Source organism: Triplophysa rosa, linkage group LG25 (genome assembly GCF_024868665.1).
Source record: "Triplophysa rosa linkage group LG25, Trosa_1v2, whole genome shotgun sequence".
Lineage (NCBI taxonomy): Eukaryota > Metazoa > Chordata > Actinopteri > Cypriniformes > Nemacheilidae > Triplophysa > Triplophysa rosa.
The window spans coordinates 3,379,089-3,401,776 of record NC_079914.1 but is presented as its reverse complement, the minus strand read 5'-3'; the positions used below and the strand labels follow the sequence as shown (position 1 = coordinate 3,401,776).

Genomic DNA, 22,688 nt, shown 5'->3' with positions numbered 1-22,688 from the left:
TTACAATTAAATTATATGAATCTTACATTATGTAATATTGGTGTAAATAGGGCACATTTGACCAGCATTAAACAGGAATAAACCATGTCATGTTGCTGCAGTTTAAAGATGGCTTTTGTTGATGTTGATAATATTTAACTACAGTTTGTCATTATTCTTATTGATTAAAATAACTTATTGAAAATAAGTATTTAAAGACAAATATATATATATATATATATATATATATGACAATGCACATTAAATACTGTGATGTGATCTCTCCAAACTTTTGTTTAAACTTGAGAGCCCTGTAATCCAACCTTAAGAAAATGGAGGTGACTACAAAAATAAACAATTCTAAGAAAAGCTTGTGTAACGCAATGTATATTTACTAGCGTCAGTATTACTCAATTAATATTCACGAGGATATTCCCTCTGCGTAGCAGAATTTGCTAAAGCGAAGAAATTAAAACTGCACGACAAAAATCCACGGGATAAGTTAATTAAAGTCACATTTTCTTATTTACATGCCTATTAATCTTAAATATTATTTATTTTGTCATAGGCCTATTTATTTTACACTTATTTGGTTTTGCTAACAAACAAATGAGAAACAACCCAATTTTGGTTTTACTGCAGTTAAAACCAAATACCATGCTAGTGTAGTAAACCTTGATTAGCACAAAATAAACATGGTTTTGATACAAAAACTACATTTTTTGTTTCATAATATGATGGACGAAAATCCTGTCAGAAATACTCACAGCATTGAGGTCGATGTCTCGTCAGTTGAGCTGCTGCGGCCTCTAGTGGACACAACATTAACTGCTGTTTATCTTCATACTACGTTTATTTGACAAAACAACACACTTTCACAAGTTTCCGGGTAAAAGTTTTAATAAAAAAGCGCCCATTGCAGTACAGCAGATAACATACAAATGTTTCACAGATGAAATACATCAGGATATTACAAATCTATTCTTAAAAACTGCACTCCTAACCAATGCAACAAAAAAGAACAGATAGGCCTTTAAATACGACAATACTCGTTTGTAACATTTTTTAAAGGTTTACTAGGCCAAATCAATGAATTTCCCAATGTGTGTTGCTGAACCATTAGATGCCAACCTGCTTAACCCCCACATGGTACCGTCTGTACAAAAGATCACAGCATCATATGCCCTTTTTTCAAATATCACGCACACACCCCATACTTATACAAAATTCACACTTACAATTTGAGGAACAAAACTGTTGCTAAGCCGGGCACCCAAAATTTAAACATAAAAGAGAAATCAAAGGACATTGACTTTATGTTTTTAAGGCTAATTCATACATATCCAACAAACACTAACAAACATGACAAATGTCAACAGCACTGTTATTCATTCAAAACGAGACTGTCTGTGTTTGTTGGATTAGCCCTTACATTGTAAAAAAAAAAAACATTCGGAGAAACGTTAGGAGAAATAGTCCAGTCTACACTATTTTACTAGTTATAGTGATTTTGTAATTATATTACAATGACAGGAAGTGACATCACAGCATGACAACATTGCTCCTTGAGGAACAAGACTTCACAGGAAACATCACACTCGAAGCCAAACCAGCAACAACCAACCAATCATTCCTTTCATTCCTATTGGTCCAACCACCAGCATACTCACATGCGACACGCCCACTAAACACAAAGACCACTGTATCCTTCTCATAATGTTCTCTGTATGTTTAGCATACAGTGTAATAAAACTGACTCGACTCACTCAACACCGACCTTTAACAAATATAAAACCTATCCCATACCATCACAATTCCAACATGCCAAAACCTTCTGAACGTCCACCGAAAGATGCCCGAAACACTTGAAATAAAATGTAAACAGTTAGAAACACGTCTGCATTACCCAATATAACAATGGAGTATGAACAGCAACAAATTATAGAGAGATGCCTATGATCTCAAAGCACCATAAAAACAACACTGGGTTTATGGTAAATCCCATTTAAGCAACTGTTCCAGCATCACATCACATTTTTAAAAATCGCTTTCTATGCTCACAGCGTTAAAACCAGTATCTATATGTAAACAAACATCAACTATTTTGTAAATAAAGTGAATACATATTTGTGACGAAATGTAGTCTATTATTCTATTATGTTGGATTACAGTATAAACTGAGTTTAATGCAAGTTCACGGATGGCCCAGATATAAGCGAACGTATTTCTACACAATTATATTAATTTACACAAATACACATTGCAAATATAAACAAGTTCCTTTGCTTGTGTTATCATGGGTCGGTTTAAACTACCCAGTGAAACTGACTAGTGGTTTACCCCTGCAAACCTGATGTAACAGTTTTAAGCTCTGTAAGGATAAGTCCCGACGTTTAGTACGTTAAAACAATACAGAAGATAAAAGAAATAAATACAATCATTAAAAATAAAGACTCTATATGCTCCAGTTGCCTAAATTGACAGCTTCTACGCAGGCAGAATTCACACTGTAAATGAAGAAGGAGTGCCCTAGAAAATAAGGAGTTTTATTATTTTTTTGCATTGCCAAATGTTTAAGCAGGGTTTATAAACCGTTTCTTACCTGAATAGTTTAGCTCACTGTTTCACAGTTCACATTCTCCTTCCCTGGAACTGCAGAACGTCCAGCTGTGGATGTAGGGGACACATGGCGACCTCTCCTGTCCCCCGGCTGACCACCCAAAACTTTCCTCTGTATTTGCAGACAGCCACATTGATTACATTATGCAACTAATAGTTCAGTGTTAAGGCCTGTACACATCAAGACTAATGACTATAAAGATAAATATAACAATAACTATATTAGCGTCCATCCCACCGGACATTAACATTTGCTCACTGCAGTTCACATTTTAAATGTGTATGCCTTTTAAATGAGCTGTTCTGTCAATGTTTTATCATTCATCAACTAAATAAAAACGCTAATAAATGGTTCCTCTTTTTCTTTATTGTTATAGTTGCGGTGTGGATGCCACCACTCTCTTGAATTTGTAATGATTTTTAAAACTATTAAAGCATTTATGTAACACAGTGTAACAAATATTTGTTTCGCCCTGACTTTTTTATAGTTCTGGAACAATTCTGTGGTGCTAATTATTGTGGTAATATTTATTTTCAATTTTTATTTTTTATTACGATATATCGGTATATTGCAAATAAACAAAAACTCGACAAATGTTTACATATTTAAAAATATATATTTTCCAGTTGTCACGGTCTAAAAATTCTAGAAATTTCTGTAGCACAGGGACGGTGGGATGAAGCGATGATGGGTGACTACGTCTAGAACTTGGTTTGTGAGGACAGTAACAGTCATAAAAGACAAAAACGATCAAATGTACACTTCTGAAGTTTTGGACGACTCATTTTTAGTAACTGTTATGTTAAACTGTTGATTTGAGCTCAGTGTTATGCCAGTACCTTGTAATTTCTGCGTACGAGTAATAATACAGAAATGTATAAATGTGTAAAAATATTTTTTTGTTTGTTTGTGAATACCGCCGATGATGTGATTCAGAATGTTAAACTTCATAAAGAAGCAGTAAAACTGAAAGCGAAACACAACTTTTTACTAAATTTGTTACATTGTGTAATGTATTATGAAAGTAGTTTTAATGTATTAATAATTATGCCTTGCCATTATTAAGTGCCACGAATAATTGTAACCACAGTTAATACATTACAACACTTATCAATTAATTGTTACACTATGCATTTTAAATTAGGTTATAATTCTTTACAACTATATTACAAAGCACATTATGAACAATTATAATGCATCATACCCTTTAATAACCCTTTATATAGCATTAAACATAATGACTTTATGTAAAGTGTTGTCACTGTTTTACATCATTATTGTCCTTGGTGTGAACTGTTTTTAATTTCCTTTGTGCCCAAAAAGACATTATTTTGACAATTTTCACACTCTCTCTAACCCTTAAGATTAAACTGCCTTTAATCTATCCCTTTCACTAATTTGAAAACAACTTCTGCTAAGATTGGCAAACCTCTTTACATGCGAAAATAGTCAATGCTGCATCAGCCTATGTAAATGATTGTAACAAACTAAATAACACACCATATTGTCCAGCACTTGTAAAGATGTCAGTATCTCATATAATTGCATAATAACGTTTAGAAACTGCTGACCTTGATGAGACCCCCGAAGGATCGAGAGCGAGCGTGTTTTTTACTAGTAGGAGTCGTGTTCTCATTGACTGGAGTCCCTGGGGTGGACTGCTTGCCAAGCTAAAAACATCAACAGAAGAGTTTCAGCAAAAAGTGTATTTTAATTACATTACACATAAACAAGTAGTTTAGATTTTTCTTATTTTAATTAAAGGTAACAATAAATCCAAAATAAATCATTTTTTATTTTTACTAAACATATTGCACATCATTATTATTACCTATTTAAGTGAATGTATTATACTATATTTAGGAACAGACCTGTCTGATAAGCTTTTTCTTCTTTGCGGAGTTTGGCACGTTATCAGTGACGTGTTGATAAAGCTCTCTCAGAGCCTCTTCTGTGTGGTTCTCAGAGTCTAAAGGCACTTTTGCACCGCTCCTCTTACACGCCTGTGTGAACGGAGAACCGCTGACAGACAACAACTCCAAATCATCCTGTACAACAACAGACGACAGACAACGGACACCTTAAAATATCTGGAACTAAATGCATGTAATACAGTAAAGCGAAACGGCACAGACCTTGGAGTGAATGATTTTGGAGTTGGCGAACTGCAGTCGGGCATGTTCTCTTAGATAAGCCGGTGCCTTTACAAAGAAAAGGGACAACAGGTACAACTTTCATGTGGCAATGAGGTAAAATGAACTACAACCTCCTGTAGATCCTATCAATTATTAAAATGTATACAACTATTGCAATTATGACAATAACTTTAGTTTTCCTTAACCCTTAAAGTCCCCCTGTGGTCAATAATTTTATCCCTTAAAGGGGTCATATGGTGGAGGTACGTGTTTTTCTGTGTTTTTGGTGTGTTATAAGTTGCCCATGCATGTATTAGACACGTAAAATTGCACAAATGAAAGTGTGGGAACAAAAGATGCATTCTATCTAAAAGCGAATGCTCAACCAGACTTGCCTGAAACGCCTCGTGTAACCACACCCCGGCGAATCTACGTAACATGATTTGACTAAGACCGCCCAAATCTACATGTAGTTAAGGTGGGCGTAATTGTAAATCTCATTGTATTGCCTGTCAGTACAATTGCTTTGGAACCTGATGTTCCGAATATGGTAAGAGGCGTTACATTTCCGTGAAATGCTTACAGTATTCCACCAATCACTACGCACTGGTGAACTGGCCAATCATAGCACACCTCGCTTTTCAGAGCGATGAGCTTTGTAAAAAATCAGCGTGTTTCAGAGAGGCGGGGCAAAGAGGAGATACAAACATGCACGGTATGTGGAAAATACAACGTTTTTTAAACTGTAAATGGTGTATACACATTGCGTTACATCTAAAACAAACAATAATATTCATTTTAGCCGTGCAATATGACTCCTTTAAAACACATCTTTGACCATGTTTAAACGTTTCTTCCTGTGAAAGTATTTTTTCTTGCCTTTAAATAATGGGAATGTAACTACACAGCTCAGCTTCATTAAGTATAAGCAGAGACATGAATATACAAATTAGCCCCGCCTCCACTCAATCGCACTGGGCAGTTCAGACGCTGCTAAAACAAAGTGAAACTGAGAGCTGACACTGCAGGGCAGCGATCATTTTAGCCCGAATCTATGCTCCATCTTTGCATATTTATGCCTCAAATGGCTGATTCAAAGGGGTCAAATGAGTTAATGTGATTGGTTACAGGTTTATGACGTCATTAACGTGGCAGTTTCAAACCGCATTTTTTAAACTGCAGTTTTATGGAGAAAATACCCAGCAATGGTTTAAAATGATCGATTTGCACATGGTTTAAAAACACCACATAAACATATAAACCACAGGGGGTCTTTAACAAAACTATAAGTTACAGATCGCAGCTTTCAAGCTGTTCTAAAAAAAGTACCCGAAAGATCTTCTGTGAATGTTTGATGAGAAAAGCCATGCCGCTGTTCAGCTTCTTCAGATTCTCCTGAAGGTCACTGGCATTCATCTAAAGAAAGACGCAAACTTAATGATGATGGACAAAACTATTAAATTATTTTCTGCTTCACTTCAGTACTTCAGCAAAAAACACTTTAAACTCGGATTTAAAAGTGCATACATTCTTGGGCCAGATGACGTGTGGGGCGAACATGAGGGCGAGGTTGTGTGCAGACATCTTGTTTTTGTCCTGTTGTTTGGCGGTGTGGTACAGCAGGTCTAGCAGCAGTTTCAGGAGGGTGCGATTGGCTGTGGGCAGCAGCATCAGAAGAAGCTGTAACGCCTCGATCTGACGCTCCTTATCTGGCAAGCTCGTCTTATTGCCCTGATCGTCAAACATTGTCAGTTCTGCCAGGAAACATAACACAATGTCATGGACTGATAAAATAAGAGTATAAAGTAAACCAACACATCATTACTACTCACAAGTTTACTAAATAAAAGCAAACATTTAATGTTATCAGGACTTGCGGTATATGAATGCCACACTAAATGGACAGACCTGTAATTTTCAGGTGGGCGTATAAGTGGCGATGGGTGAGAAGGGGCTCGGGCAGGTCTCCCAGGAAGGTTTTGAGGAGGGTGGCGACGTCGTTGGGATGGAACTCACCGGATGCGAAGTTGATATCAGCCCCGCTGTTGAGCTGCTCTCGGAGGATCTGCTGCCTCAGGCTGTTCCCCGGAACCCGAAAGAGACCCTCGACATGAAGATCTACAGACACAAAAAAATAGGGCGCTCCTTAAAGTGATAGTTCACCCAAAAATGAAAACTCTGTCATCATTTACTCACCCGCTTGTCATTTCAAACCTTTATGACTTTCTTTTTTTCGCAGAACACAAAAGAAGATATTTTGAAGAAAGTTGGTAACCGAACAGCGCTGGACCCCATTCCCTTTTATTGTATGGACACAAAACCAATGCAAGCAAACGGGGACCAGTTAACAACATTTTTCAAAATATCTTCATTTGTGTTCTGGCGAAGAAAGAAGGTCATACAGGTTTGAAATGACAAGAGGGTGAATAAATGATGACAGAATTTTTATTTTTGAGCTAACTGTCTCTTATAAGAACTATTTGGATCATTGAGGTTGGAACTGCCTGGACATTTGACATGAATTTAAAAAGAATTATGCGAATGGATATATTAAACACTGCAAAATTCCATAAAAAACAAGAATCGTCAATTTTTGTTACATGGTGACTTTGAAAACATATGAAGATGAATATCGCAGACTCACTTTTGATGAGGTACATGATAAGCTGATAAATTTGGGCTATTCCTTCTTCTGTTAGGGGCATTCCAAACACAACACCTTTATCTGGACAATAAAGAAAACAATGAGAATATTGAATACGAGTCAAATATTAGCAGATGCAACCAAATTGGATCAAGATGATTCATAAACACTCCAAAAACAGTGTTAGTCAATATGTAGTCAATATTGTGACATTAGTCAATATTTTTTGTCAATGTTTTTCCATAAAAAGTGATGAAAATCTAGGCTGAAAAATCTATTTTTCAAATAGACCAGCGACAGCATTGTACAAAAAATAAAATTCAAGAGACTAATTTTGAATTAAAAGCCAATACAGAAAAAAATAAACACTTGGGAAAAGTTAATACATCAGTTACACATTAGTGTGTATAAAATAAAAATACTAAGAAAAACTCAGATTTTGCTTTGCCTTCATTTTTTTCATAGGTTAGATGACCTGTTACATATAATCTGGAGCTTGCTAGTCAATACCATTAAGAGATAAAACCAGGTTTCAAACTAACTTGAGGGAAGAACTTGAAAAAAAACCATGACACAATTCTAACACTGAAGCTTATTCGATAGTTTTTGTCAATACTGTCTTAAATCCTCCCTCAGGAAAAATCCCCTGTGGGAGCAGCTGCCTCCAGAACCTTACAACTCACAGGCATATTGACTAAATGACTAAAAGAAGCTAGTCTTTATGACCACTGTAGGCTCAAAAACACAACAATAGAGAAAAAAAGAATACAAAATAGCAACATTTCCCCAAATCCTTCTGACCTTTGCGCTTGAGGAAGTTGAAAGAGCGAAAAAAGCCTCCTGCCGCGGTGCTGGTTGGAGTCTTGGGTTCCTCGTCCCCCTGTAACTGGGAGAATTCGGCACCCGGGAGGTCGATGAGGCGCGTGATGTTGCTCAGCACGAGCTCGGTGAAGGCTTCGGGCCGCTCGTGACGCAGCTTTTCCACAAAAAAATCTGGATTGAAGATGATGGGCGGCCCGCAATCACCTCCCGTCCCTGTTTCTGTGTCTTGACTGATCACAACCTTGCATACTGTGCCCCTGTGAATACACAGATATGAAAATGAAGGTCCACATTTACAGTCCGAGACTGAAATTGGATCAGGGAGCTTATGTAAACCTGTAATAAACATTGATAAAGTAATGTAGCAATACTGTAGCAATGTGTTAGCAACATAAAGGTCATGGGTTTGAGTTCCAGGGAGCACACACACTGATAAAATGTATAGCTTAAATGCACTGTAAGTCACTTTGGATAATGCCAATGCATAAATGTAAATAAAACATTATGGCTAAAAAGTACATGATGTATGTGATGTATAGCAGGGCTTGACATTAAGCATTATCACGTGGTTGTCCTTCGGACAAGTAAATTTGTCGTTCACTTGTCAGAGTACAAAAATTACTTGTCCAAAGATAAAAAAATATTTCATTTGAATTATAATATAATATAATCAATATAATTGTTTCGGATTTAAATTGGTCAAGTTTGCTTCTAAGCATTTTAAGTAGTGTCCGCTTTGGCCGCCTGAATTTGGTTATAGGCCTACTCTCCGTGACTGCTATAAAACAAAGGCAAGAAGTAATTATTACTAGTGTTAAGGCTGTAATTTAACTTTTTTGCACATAGCACTGGTGCTACAGAGGTTTAAAGTTTGGTAGCACAGGCCAAACAGTAGGAGCACAAGTCTGATGTCATCATTAAAAAAAATATGCAAGTGCAGTTCATCATGAATAGACAGGTAACTGACAAAAGACATTATGGTTACATACAGATGAATAAATTAGGGCCGTATCATTTTTAGATGATCTAAATTTGTTTTAATTTTTCTAAGTTCTGTGTTTTTCCTTTTTTTACTATACAATAGTGGTATATTTGTCCACATAAATGACTGTAGTATACTATAGTTTTTACACTAGTAAACTGCTGTAAAATTCTTAGATACTATAGTGTATTTGAACTGTACTATGGTATACAGTGTTTATCAATTTAGTACAAGGGCACTACAATTTTCAATAGCAAATACTATAGTACACTACAGTATTGTTTTGTCCGAGTGTTCAATTTAACGGGACTTTTATTTTGACGGATCTTCGGGAAGACTCGAGTTTTTGTGTGTTTGCCGATAGCTTCACTCAAACAGTAAAACGCTCATAAAATGAACTCAATAAAATAAATGAGAAAGTTAATGTGTTCATATCCTCATACAGTGCAGACGCAGCTAAATCCTCGACCATACCCGTGTTGAATATTAAACTGTGCACATAATTCACTCAGACACGCAGAACAGCCAGATGACATTTAAATAACAGGATTCCGTGTCCGTATCTAGTTACATGGACTCAGTGCGGTGCGCTATTGATTATTGTCACACACAAACAAGCACCACCATGACAAACGCACTTCACACAAACACGCAGCTCTGTCTAATGCACGTATTCTTATTATTCAACATTTATGTCGCACTGTTGTTATTTTTATGTCAAGTTACTCTCTCACTTGCCCATACAAAACATTCACTTGTCCCGGACAAGCGTTAGGGGCTGTGTCCACCGAGGCGCATTTACGCGGCTGAAAACGGCAGGAGCTCGGTTGAAAACGCCCGCTGCAGGTGCAGCGTTCTGCCCAAAGTTGAGCATTTTTCAACTCTCGGTCGAAGGCCGGGCGCCCACGAAAAAAAACGTCAACTTGATGGCTTTTTTTAAAAAACGTAGCGTTTCCGCTGAAAACAATTGAAAAAACACGTCAGCCGCAGGCGTAAACGCCTCGGTGGACACAGCCCCTTAATGTTGATCCCTGTAAAGTATATAAAAGTTTAACAAAGAGTAAGATTTACTCTCTTCTACTGTAGCACAATCTAAAAAACCTGCTGGGATAGCATACAGATCATGATGTTTTTCACAAATCATTTATTTTTAATTTTGTTTCTTTATTGAGATGATGTAAAGCACATTGGTCAACATGTGTTATATAATTATATAACACATTGGTCAACATAATTTTAGTGCTTTAAACTTATTTAGTTTATTTTTGAGGCAACATTTCAGTTTTTCATTTAGTTTTGGTTTTTCCAAACATTTTAGGTCAATATTTTAATTGATCTCAATGAATAGAAAGGTTTTCAAAATTTTAATTTTAGTAAACTAAAATAACCGCTATACAAATAAAGGTGACATTTGGACTTATTAAGTATAGAATACTTATATTATTAATACTAAATATTATTTGTAAAACTTGACCTAAACGAAAAGGAAACATGTTGCCATAGTGAAAAGTCAACACACTAAAATTATTAACCCTAGCTAAATTTAAGTGAAAACTATTAAACTTTGTCAAAATGTATCTAACAAGGGCGATATAAACAGTTGCTAGAAATTACCATGAAAACTAAAAATATTAAAGATTCCATACCCCGTGATTGCGCATTTTATAACTAATTTTTACAGTTAATTTTATTAAGACCACCGAAAATATACATGACAAATATTTGTAAATTGAACTTGTATAGCTTTCAAAGCATCAGAATGATAGATACTCTCTTACTGCTTTTGGTCCATATAATGGTATGGTAAATCGCAATGACGGGTCATGTTTATAACTCGTTTTTATTTTGATCACATGTGCCCTTACAAACACACAGAGGCAGCACCATAGTACAGTCATGGTAATACAATGGCATTTGCGTTCTCCTCTAGAGTACACGCAGTGTTCTCATTATTTGATAGGTGTCTAAATGGTATTAATGCTAATATCAAGTTACCCATCACCCTAGTTACACAAATCCGCTGGTTACCATGGTAAGATACTGACTTTATAATTGTAACTGTTACTACACACCTAAATACACAGCAACAGTCAAGATACTTGAAAACATCTCACTTTGTACTCCGACACATAACTTCAGCTTCTTGATTCATTTAAAAGTTAATTTTTCTGAAACAGACAGCATGCGTTGCGTAAATATAGTTATAAAGTCATATTTATTACCTTCTGTCTCGTTTATTTACATCGGTGTCTTTCTCTGCGGCCATCTTTCATCTTCAGTTTGAATCCGCCGCTGCTGCTGAGGCGTTAAACGCTGCTTATTCACGATTGGACGACGACTGGACGGTAGGCGGGGATAGTTCTCACGTCTGGTGTTCTGAGCGCCGATTGGTCTATTCAAAAGTTTCAGTGTTACGTCAGGATACTAGGCGTGTTCCGCTTCATACGGCGCTGCGCAAGTGTGCGCAAACTAATCGACCTGTGACATTTATGTGTCGCGAGGGTTACGCTTTGGAATCGTTCTCGCGGTACTTAATGTCATGTGCTAATCGGACTGCACAGCGCAGCTTGAAGAATATTTTTGACAGCTGTGTTCCCAAAGACTTAATAAATACAATTCCCCTTTTCTCTTGATTACTAACATTTTGACCAATGTTGGTTTTATATTCAAAAGGAGATTTCAGCAAAAGTGCTCAAGTTGCCTGCGTAAAAAAGAAGCGCATTATGCAGTGATCAACTGGAAATGACAAAAGACAAAGACTTGCATATTATGTAGTGCATAGCAATCGTGAATTTATTTAATTATATAAAAATACATTTAAATAAGTTTATACATTACCATTAAAAAGCTAGATATTGCATAAGCTGAATGTCAAATTCCATTATAATAATCAATATTACAGTTTTTCTCGATTGCTAACACACAATTCATGAAACAACTCACCATTTTCTGACAACCATAAACACATTCTCAGAACAATACACCAACTTGTACAAACCCCACACACAAACATCCTCAATTTGCAAAGGTTTAACCATGTTCTCATTCAGAAAACACAAACACACAATATAATGAACTGAAGTGTCAAGTTGTAAACTCAAATAGCACACATTTGTCCATCAGTAAACATTCAGTATCAAAACGGATGACACATCAATCAGAATCTCAGGATAATATCACAGGAGCACAGGTAAGTGTGCATCCTAGAATCATCTACTGCGCTTTATACTACTTACAGTAAACATTATAGACAATATAATCACACAATACACACTTTATATGAGAGAAATTTCACTATTCTGTATCCAGTAAACTGTAGCATGTGTACACCCTCAAATTTGTGATTACTGTATCAAGTTTACAAATGTGCATTTGTAGCCTTTTTTACCTGTTCCGTATTTTTGCAGAAAATAGTACACTTTTACGAAATTGGGCCAAAGGTGCAGAGGATGCCATATTTTTTACATCGCCTCCTATTGACAAATCGCCTCACTGTTTTGTTTCCTTTATCTTCTCTGTAAGTCGCTTTGGATAAAAGCATCTGCTAAATGCCTGAATGTAAATGTTATTTGTGCTATGTGTACTGAATTGTGTTGCATGACCAGTTTATATTGTTCTTTGGTTTTTGAACTTTTCTTGTCTTGTAAGATCATCTTCATCTACTTTACAGTAGTGTAATGTTTTATTTGTATTTTTTCCTAAAGCTCATTCTTGCACTTTGCTCTATGTGCACTCTTTTATGTTGTATATACTAATAAACACTAAACTGTCAGATTATTCTTGAATCCCAATAAGAGGTTTTAGTAACAGTGTTTTGAATTGATCTCACCAGTGTCTAAGACTATGTTACAGTGTGGGTGTTTTTGAGGGCCTGTAAGTCATGTCTGCAGGAAAAGTTTGGTTTTTCAGCAAGTTTGAATGGTTTTGAGAAGAGAGCTTCATTTTGACCTGACAATAGGATGTTTGGAGAATTGGGTGAGATGTTATGGATTTGTGTTTACTGTTTTGAGAATACGAGGCATAATTTCAAGAAATGTGTTTAAGCAATCGAGAAAAACTGTAATTGAAAACTGTAATATATTGTCATAAGTAAGTTGTATTTTGTGATGAGTAATAAAATACATTAATTAAAACATCTGACAAATATATCTATGCCTTATATCACTTCTATGCCCTCACGTTTTAATATGAGCTCTTTATTGTCTGAACCAACTGTACTGTCAGTCAGTATTTTGAATCTGTACAATACTCGACATGTCCATGAATTAACGAGCAAATAATTATATTTGCAAACAATTGATTCTCCAATTCTCTAGTGTCTTTTTTCTAGATTCATAAAAGTCATGCCAGGCTGAGAGTCTGCTACTTGCATATTTTTTGTATATTTGTATACACGTGAATGTTAAATGATACCAGAACTTGTTGATGCCACTGTGATATATATAACCACAGTATACATAAAGACAGTAATAAAGCCAGTGATTTAACTTTTATCTCAATAAGCTTAGATCACATAGCTTCATCCTTAGGGTGTAGAATAATGTGGCATGCTCACATATAGCATCTCAACAGGTCAGTCAATAAAAGAGGGAAGAAGTCATTGTGTTGATGTCAAAACAGACGATGTCATTCAACACTGCTCAGCATGAAGCTAAATAATATGATCAAATAGATGCATGGACTCCATAATGGCCTCATCCTGGTTGGTAAAAAAAAGAACACAGAACAATTTTATATAGCCATGAGCCTACCGAAAAATATGACACACAGTTTATTTAGCATCTTTTAGAAAGGTGAGGTGAGTCATAACGTGACGTGAAAAAAATATCAACCCAAATAATGATAGCCTGCCCCAAATGAATGGCATAGGATTATCCACTGTTGTTATGTCAGACTGGCTGCAATGCTCAAACAAACTGGGAAATGTTTTTTTTTTAAATGCAACAGTTTTATTCAGTAAGGCAGGTTCTGAGAATATCTAAAGTATTTTAGCCATTTTTATAATTACACACATCACCTTCAATTCAAATTCACATTTAAGAAAGGTGCAACCAACATAAATAGCTATTAATATTATAGTTAAAGGGATAGTTCACCCACAAAAAATGGTCATTATTTATTCACCCTCATGTGGTTCAAACCCTGTATATGACTTTCTCTTCTGTGGAACACAAAAGAAGATATTTTGAGAAATGTCCCAGTGGTTTTATTTTTATACATGGGATGGTCCAGTGTTGCTTGGTTACCAACGTTCTTCAAAATATCTTCTTTTGTGTTCTGCAGAAGAAAGAAAGTCATACAGGTTTGGAATGACATGAGGATGAATGATGACAGACGTTTCATTTTTGGGTGAACAATTCCTTTTGTTGTTGTACCTTTTGACATGACTCGAGGAATTCCTCCATGGTGACAACTCCGTCATTATTTCGATCCATTTTCTAAGCATGGGGGAAAAAATCAAACTGAGTGTAATTTATCATAAGAATGTTTGCTTGAGATCTTGAAAATTACCCGGAAGAAACTTTCGACGTGTTCGTTGGGTGCGCTGTCCTTCATACATGGATATGTGCATTTCCCCATCATATCATATATGGACTTCATGATGTCGTTCATCTCCTGAAAAAACATTCAAATGAAAGAGTAGCTGACAATTTTCAAGGGATACATTTTATCATTACATGCATTTTCTGGGACTCAAACCCATGATCTTGATGTTGCTAGCACAACGCAGTTGATCTTAGATATTGGAACACTATGCAAGTAAATAGTAAAACATCAGGGTTTATAAATACGAAAAACATTTATGTGATTGAACTTTTAGAGGGTTTAATTATTGCAAACGGTCCATATGTATGACACTGTACCTCTTTAGTGATGCAGCCGTCTTTATTGAGATCATACAGACAAAAAGCCCAGCACAGTCTATCAGTGACTGTACCTCGCAAAATGATTGACAGGCCAGTCACAATGTCCTGAAGCCAATGAGAAACAAGATGCAAGAGTAACTGAATTTTAATATGTAACATCATGTTACATAACAACACGATTTAATAAATATAGTTTTGTTAATAACTGATAGTTTCAGATTAAAAAGGCTTATATTATTATTGGTTAAGCATAAGAATAAGCATAAACTGACCTCAAAACTCACAGCTCCATTCTTGTGTCTATCAAAAGCCTCAAACAGGAAATGAGCATACATGCTAGAATCTGCAAATTAACAAAAGTGATAACGCGTCATAGTTTATTACTAGAATTGTGACATTGTCAGAAACCTGTTGTCAGAAAACATTTATTAACTGATCAGATTCATACACGGCAAAATCGCCATTGTTAAAAAAGGTCAAATTAACTCTCACAGTGTTTATACTGTATAATCCACACTTTGAGAGTGTGGATTATGTGAGTGTTAATTTGACCTTTTTTAACACTGGCGATTTTACTGTGATGCATTACTGTAATGATGCATGAAAGTACTTTTTGGAGCTTCAAAAACTTGAACCTCATTCAATGGCATTATGATTATTCAATTGATGGCACAAAGGTGAGTAAATTATGGGGTTATTTTCATTTCCCAGTTAACTTCTTCCATTTACTGTGCCAAAAGTATTTTTATTAAATTGTATTAAAAACCTACCTACAGGAATTTATTGTACTTTTGACACATCTGTTTGAAATAATATGCACTTATATGAGATGAAGACTCATCAGCGGCCTAGAAAGAGGTTATTTTAGTAGTAGATATTGAGATCACATGACCAGTTGAATATTACTTACTTTATTCCAGGAAACTCTTTATCAGACACCGAGAAATCATGGGTGCCAAAAATTCTACAAGGGTACTTTTTTGAGCAAAGTTTGCATCTGTTTAATGCCACAGCTGTACCAATAGATGTCAGTATAAAGTCCAAGACCACCGTCATATCAGTCAGTAAAATATATACGCCAAATATGATGTATCTTGTACTCACCTCCCTGAGGAAAAAAGTGAGAGTAGATTAATTTAAATGTGTCTTCATTTACAAGCCCAGTGGGACATTCCTAAAGAAACAATAAAAAACTCACACACAGACACACACACACGCACGCACGCACGCACGCACGCACACACACACGCACACACACACACGCACACACACACGCGCACACACACACACACACACACACACACACGCACACACACACACACACGCACACACACACGCACACACACACACGCACAGAGAGAAATAACCAACAACTTAGTGAGAGTTTAATGCAAATAAATCAAGATTTAAATTATTGTAATTTTTTTATATCAAGTTTTTGTGCTAAAATGTTTTCTGTACATTTGCAGCTATATTACATGTATTTAAAAATAACATTGAATTGTATTGTATGATGTTAAATAATGAAAATCTATCTAAACTAAACTAAACTAAACTAAACTAAACTAAACTAAACTAAACTAAACTAAACTAAACTAAACTAAACTTACAGAAAGAGTTTAGGTGAGAGAAATAAGACCAATGGACTTATATTACACACTTCAACATTTTGAAAATAAATACATAAAGTTTAATACAAAACATGAGTTAACGTCCTTAAACATCAACATACATTTTTAAAGCCTCTGTAGAGAACCTGTAGCTCTTTTCTGTTGAATTTTGTCTGTTCTAGCAGTTTCTCTAAACCCTCCGGCCTGTAGCACACGGTGGAGAGTTCAAAATCATCCTCTATGCTGTCTACATGAGAAACACACAGAGATAAACTCATTCACACAGAAACTGACACGCATGGATTAAGACTAACAGCAGACAGCCATTGACTTGCTTTTCCTGATGGCTGGTGTTGACTCTGTATGACAGCAGGGCAGAAGTTTGAGAAAGCGCTGTTTGATGTTTTTTCTCCTCTGGCCCGAGGGAGGGTTACCTGCAAATAATGAAGAATATTAGTAATAGGACAAATTGCTTAGCTATGCAAAAAGCAACAATTGGTCACAGTTAGCTGGCACAGTTTGCTTTGAGTCATATGAAATGTAATGGATTCATTTGCCTGCAAAGAGCAATGAAGGAATAACATCATCTGGTTTTTGGACATTGTATATCGGATTAGCAGGGTATGGTTTTCTTCAATAAAAAGTATAGATTTTATTACTCCTCTTAAGTATCTTTTAAAATCGTATATGAAGAGAAACACAAACTCTGTGAAACCTTCAACAGCTTCAAACAGCCAATACTTAGAAAGGGTGTTCAGCCAATAACATGGCGGAAACATCCCCAAAAGTTATACGGTACTGTTAAAAATTCAGAGGAAACCTTAGAGTTCTGCTGTGTTTAATTTGAGTATCAACTTAGTTTTAAAATTGCTTGGAATCTGATGAGTTCATATTGAGATCTTCAATAATATTGACTTGACAAATCTGAGCTCAGGTTGTGAGAAATATCTGGAGAAATATCTGAGACGAGACTTAAGCAAAAGTTTCCATTTGTTTTCCATTTAATCACATTGATGTCTATGGAGAAATTGATGATATCTTATGAGTTTTCATTACCATGGGAATATAAAAATTACTTTTCTAAAAGACGACTGTCAGGATCTCATAAGCAGATGTGATGTGAATTTTATTACTGCTGTATTTAGACCAAAACATTCCCCAATGGCAACATTTAATATTCCCAAGCTAATGACAAAGGCCAAATATTACAGTTTCCCATAGGAATGTTTACTAAAATCAACAACCATTGATAAAATGACCAACAAAAGACGAGAAAAGGGGAAAAGATATTGACTGTATATCTCTTCACACACAGCAGTACAAATACAAAAGTTTAGGCTACACTGTAAAAAAATCCTATACAAAACGGTAATTTTCCGGCAGTTTTGGCACCAGTTAAATACAGTAAATTAACATGTAAAATTACGTTGTTAAAGTTACGTGTTTAACTTGAAAATTTGCAGTCATTTTCTGTAATTTGACGTTTTTTTACTGTATTTCAAAAAATATGTGAAAAATCAGTAAAATAATAGTTTTTATCTTTCACCTATAGTATAGAGAACATTTGGCGCATCATTAAATGAAAAATACATCAAAGACGACCACAAACTCTTCATCAGCTGGAAACCTATATCAGAATGGGACCAAATTCCAACACCAAAACTCCAGAAACTCATAACCTTGATGCCCAGACGTCTTCAAACTGAACTGAAAAGAAGAGGAGATGTTACACCATGGTGAACATGCCCCGTCCCAACTATTTTGAGACCTGTAGCAGGCATCAAATTTGAAATGAGCTCATTTTGTGCATAAATTTGTAAAACTTCTCAGTTTGAACATTTGTTATGTTCACTATATGTTCTATTGTAAATCAAATATTGGCTCATGTGATTTGAAAGTCTTTTTTCATTTTCTTATAAGTTAAAAAACGTCCCAACATTTCCGGGAATTCGGGTTGTACTAAGCCTAAGTATATCATGTCCTTCTGGAACCTCGCATGTCCAAATTAGCTGTTTTTCAGGAAATGGACATACCATTGAACGTTTTCAATGATTGCATACTGTGTTGTCAAAGTTGACAAGCACTTTTTAATACCTTTTAAACAAGGGTGACTAATAATAATGATTTATGGCACAAAATACGGAGATACGAGGTTTCAGAAGGACAGCAGTGACATATTACAGTAATGAAAATATACAGATTTAAATAGCATTTAAAATCACTAAACTGTGTACACCTGTTCCTCCAGCGCTTTGAAAAACAAACAAAATCAATGCAATACTGAACACACAGCTCGTGTGCGCAGGTGCACGCAAACCATTTACATGTAACTACATTACAGTAAATTAATGCATACAGCTGAACCCACACAAAAATAATGGGCTCACATATGGTGAGAATACGTGACACAAATGCTCAAATATAGCAGCATAAAAAGTTGCACGCATTACAAAGATCCATACATTTTCTGTTTATAATCATTCTTAATCTAAAGTACATCATATTACAGAAGTGAAATAGATTGTAAATCCTCTTTCATGTTAACATTGACTATCTGTTTTTCCCACTATTCTGGTGTGATTTGTGCTTGTTCGTCCAGACGGCAGACTGACTTCGGGCGGTTCAGGTTAATGGTAATCAGATGACACAAGTTTCCATTAGAGCTTTAGATAGAGAGCTGGATTGATTTCATTGAAATACATTTAGCTTTTGCTTCTTCACAGTGTTAGTTTGGCTTTGTGTTTGGGAGCCGGTGAAGTTTTGACAGGCATGGAGACGCCCGTGAAGGGCAAAAGCAATTAGGCACAACAGATTGGCTATCTGATGTGAATGCTCAAAAAGGGAAAAGAGGTGATCCCTCTCCATTAGTCAAACTTACTTTAAATAACTCGCCGTAAGCTTTACAGTTATTACTGTGCTGTTAACCAATTTGGATGGGTAATGTGATTACAATAGACCCTTCTCAATTTTTGCTAATGTACATATTGTCTACATTTTATGGTATTATTGCAAAATCTGCATAATATTATTTTAACAGTTGTAAAAATATAATGTATTCTACATAGTTCATGGTTTTCATGTTTCTATTTCATTTTTGCTTATTTCTACACTTTTATTTCTCCTCTGTTTCTACTATCTGTACTATGTATTTACTGTAAAGCTTTGCAACAATGCAAACTTCCAAAAAGCACTATAAATTATAAATTAGAATTGAAATGAATGTGCAAAACCACCAGGATCTCCTTTTATTACCATGCACTATGGTAGCACCACATTCTATGAAGTACCTTGGAATATCATAAAGTACCATGGTGTCTGAAACAATCACCACACTATGGAGTACCATGTTTTCATTTTGTGTTTTGTTGGATTTGTTATTAGAGAATATTGTGTGTGGTCAATCAAAAGGAATTGTAAATTATTGTTTGCTAGATGGAACAATGGCGGTAATCGTAACACTGATAAAGAGTTGTTCTTCATAAATTATTTACATAATATCATAAAGGTGTTTGTTATAAACAGGTGTGAGATATGACTAACAGGCCTGTTTTATGGCCCTTTATGATATATATGACGTACTGTGATATAGCACTCCAAAGAGATATTCACTGCAAATCATATTTTTTTGTATGAGAGTTGGTATTTTAATTGATTAGAGAGTTAGTTAGTTAGTCAGTTAGTTTGTTTGTGCATACAGTAAATATTGTTTCAGCTGTCATTAATAAAACCAAATCAAATGAATCAAAACAATAGATGCACAATGTTATGTCAGCTGAAAAACGAATCATGTCCTTGCACCATAAATTAATGATTTATTATGATTGAATCAACCTCACTGCATTCATAAAAGTATTGTAATTCAGAGAGAAATAAGTCATTTGTGATTTATTTATTTATTTTGCAGTGCATAGAGTAGTCTATTATATGAGTTATGGATTCATTGGGTCCTTCGTGATTGAAGCAGTTGGATCTCATATAATAATTTAGAGAGTGACAGAATTATATGATAAATGAATGGCTGAAATAATATGTCAATCAAGCAAGCATTTGGGAGTAATCCACATCCACAAGCCAGACTTAATGAACTGTCCACTTACAAAAATATCCCATTCATAATTATTTATGTCCATAAATAATATTATGTCTATAAATAAGAACACAGCCCATTCGTATGTTGTTATATCGTTGCCATTAAACATGTTACTTACCTGTCAGTAGGTCATTGGATCCATCCAGTTCTCCAGAAGTATTAAAACTCTCATCTCGAGATTTCACCTTCATTTTATCTGGGCACCAAATGATCGCGATTGATAAAAAAATTCACATACAGTGAGTCAATGAAGCGTGTCAATTACAGGTGATGTTATATTTCCATGAGAAGCGCTCATATTGTTTTCACTATCGGAGATAGTTCGCGTTGGTTATGATGAGACAACATCTGCTCTGTGCTTCTGTGATCTCAATGAAGCTTTCGGCTCTCTGTGTCTTAAACACTGGCTACTGAGTCACCAGACAGAGCTGGGCATCACTGCGTGCGTATCACATTAAACGCGTTTTACGCGGTTCAAATAACTGGACATCATCACTTTAAATGGGTTTTAAGCTAATGTTACTTATATACGTTCCACATTAACAAAATTTTACGCGTTTCACATTTTCAAACCCTGCAAAATTACTGCGCTCATTTTTGTGGCGTTCCAAATCAAAAGCGTTTTGCGCGCGCATTGTAAATAATGAAACTTGTGCCGTTTTAAATATTTTATTTGTTCCACATCAACATAGCGTATTTTTTTTTACCTTTGGCGCAAATTGTAGCACAACTTTACCACGCTACAAATCAACAGCAATTGTTAGGCTACATGTTCCAAAAAATATATTTTTTGTGAACCCATACAATAAGGCGCATTTAATAACACTAACATGAACTAACAATGTAAACAGGCCCACTTTTATGGCATTTAATAATCTTTAAGAATGCTAATTTTATCATATCCTAATGCACATTTAAAATCAAAAGTTATACCCATACGCTGCAGATGCCACAGTATGGGACGCCCAAAAATCTAGGTTTCACTCTATAAACAAAGCATTTTGAAGCAAAGACTGTGACATTAGATCCTGAGAGCTTGAATTCAAACATCAGTCCTCATTCACTGTCACATTTCCCAAACAAACTTTTCTCTTCAAATGATGTCAAAATTATGTGAATAAATCATGCATTTCCTGTGCTTCAACATTTTTTTATCTACAGTATTTAATATTTCATGGATCAGACACACCATGCCACTGCTCAAGGATGAAAGACTTAAATTTAGTTTTCGGCTTGAACTATTTTTAAACCACTATAAAAAAACTCATCTCCTGGATGCTGCATTGATGACATAATACTGTAGGGTGTGTATATTTATTTGGATCACTGTTTGCCTGTATACATTTTTATTTATGCACATCATCTAGGTTTATATTGTGCTTATACTATTCTTAGTGAAAAAAAAGAAAATAAAAAGTACTCTGGCAAGAGTCAAGAATGAAAATGATAAAAGAGAGATCATACTGAAAAAACTATACAAAACTGAGGAGCCTTAATTTAAAGTAAGTGTGGTTGGGCAAGATATACAGAAGAAGCCCTGCAATCTTATAAGCCAAAATAAAGAAAAAAAGAAAATCAATTGCATTTAAATCAGCTTTTATAAAGCACGTTTAACAATAGAAATAGTTTCTAAGCAAATTTATGGGGTGTCAGCCCAAGTTTGTAAACACCCATAAATAAGAATGTACTGTAGGGTAAACCGCAAGAAAAAAACTTCTGAGACTTCACAATCACAGTTCAGACTGCACATTAAATAAAAGAAAACAGTCAGTGATCGATATTTAATGGTTGTTCAGTATTTATGGTGGGGCTCTAAATGCCTCCCCTCAATAGATTTATAGCAGTGATTTGTTAAATAGCTATAAAATGTGGCTCAAACGTTAAATGACTAAAGAACTGAGGAGAAACTTTCTCTTAAACTTTGCTGAATGTTGATATG

The 22,688-nt window shown here is 35.3% G+C and overlaps 2 protein-coding genes across 3 annotated transcripts; both read right to left on the bottom strand.

Moving 5' to 3' along the window:
- Positions 1 to 869: 869 nt before the first annotated feature.
- On the bottom strand, positions 870 to 11,487 carry arhgap19 (Rho GTPase activating protein 19). 2 transcript variants are annotated; one of them, XM_057326338.1, is made up of 11 exons: positions 11,405 to 11,487; positions 8,180 to 8,457; positions 7,379 to 7,459; positions 6,643 to 6,852; positions 6,262 to 6,488; positions 6,064 to 6,150; positions 4,735 to 4,800; positions 4,471 to 4,647; positions 4,171 to 4,269; positions 2,582 to 2,710; positions 870 to 2,508 (listed from the first exon to the last, which is right to left on the bottom strand). In XM_057326338.1, exons 1-10 carry the CDS (start codon positions 11,446 to 11,448, stop codon positions 2,591 to 2,593), a joined length of 1,389 nt encoding a protein of 462 aa, XP_057182321.1. In that variant the 5' UTR covers positions 11,449 to 11,487; the 3' UTR covers positions 870 to 2,508; positions 2,582 to 2,590. The 2 variants fall into 2 exon arrangements, with proteins under 2 accessions (XP_057182321.1, XP_057182322.1); XM_057326339.1 differs by having other exon boundaries at positions 6,751 to 6,852.
- Positions 11,488 to 13,389: 1,902 nt separating this feature from the next.
- kcnip2 (Kv channel interacting protein 2) lies at positions 13,390 to 21,065 on the bottom strand. The gene is given in 9 exon segments (XM_057326340.1): positions 13,390 to 13,881; positions 14,558 to 14,620; positions 14,694 to 14,798; positions 15,047 to 15,154; positions 15,322 to 15,392; positions 16,154 to 16,223; positions 16,782 to 17,001; positions 17,003 to 17,093; positions 20,868 to 21,065. Coding segments are annotated over 9 exon segments (849 nt in total). The 5' UTR covers positions 20,941 to 21,065; the 3' UTR covers positions 13,390 to 13,833.
- Positions 21,066 to 22,688: the final 1,623 nt, after the last annotated feature.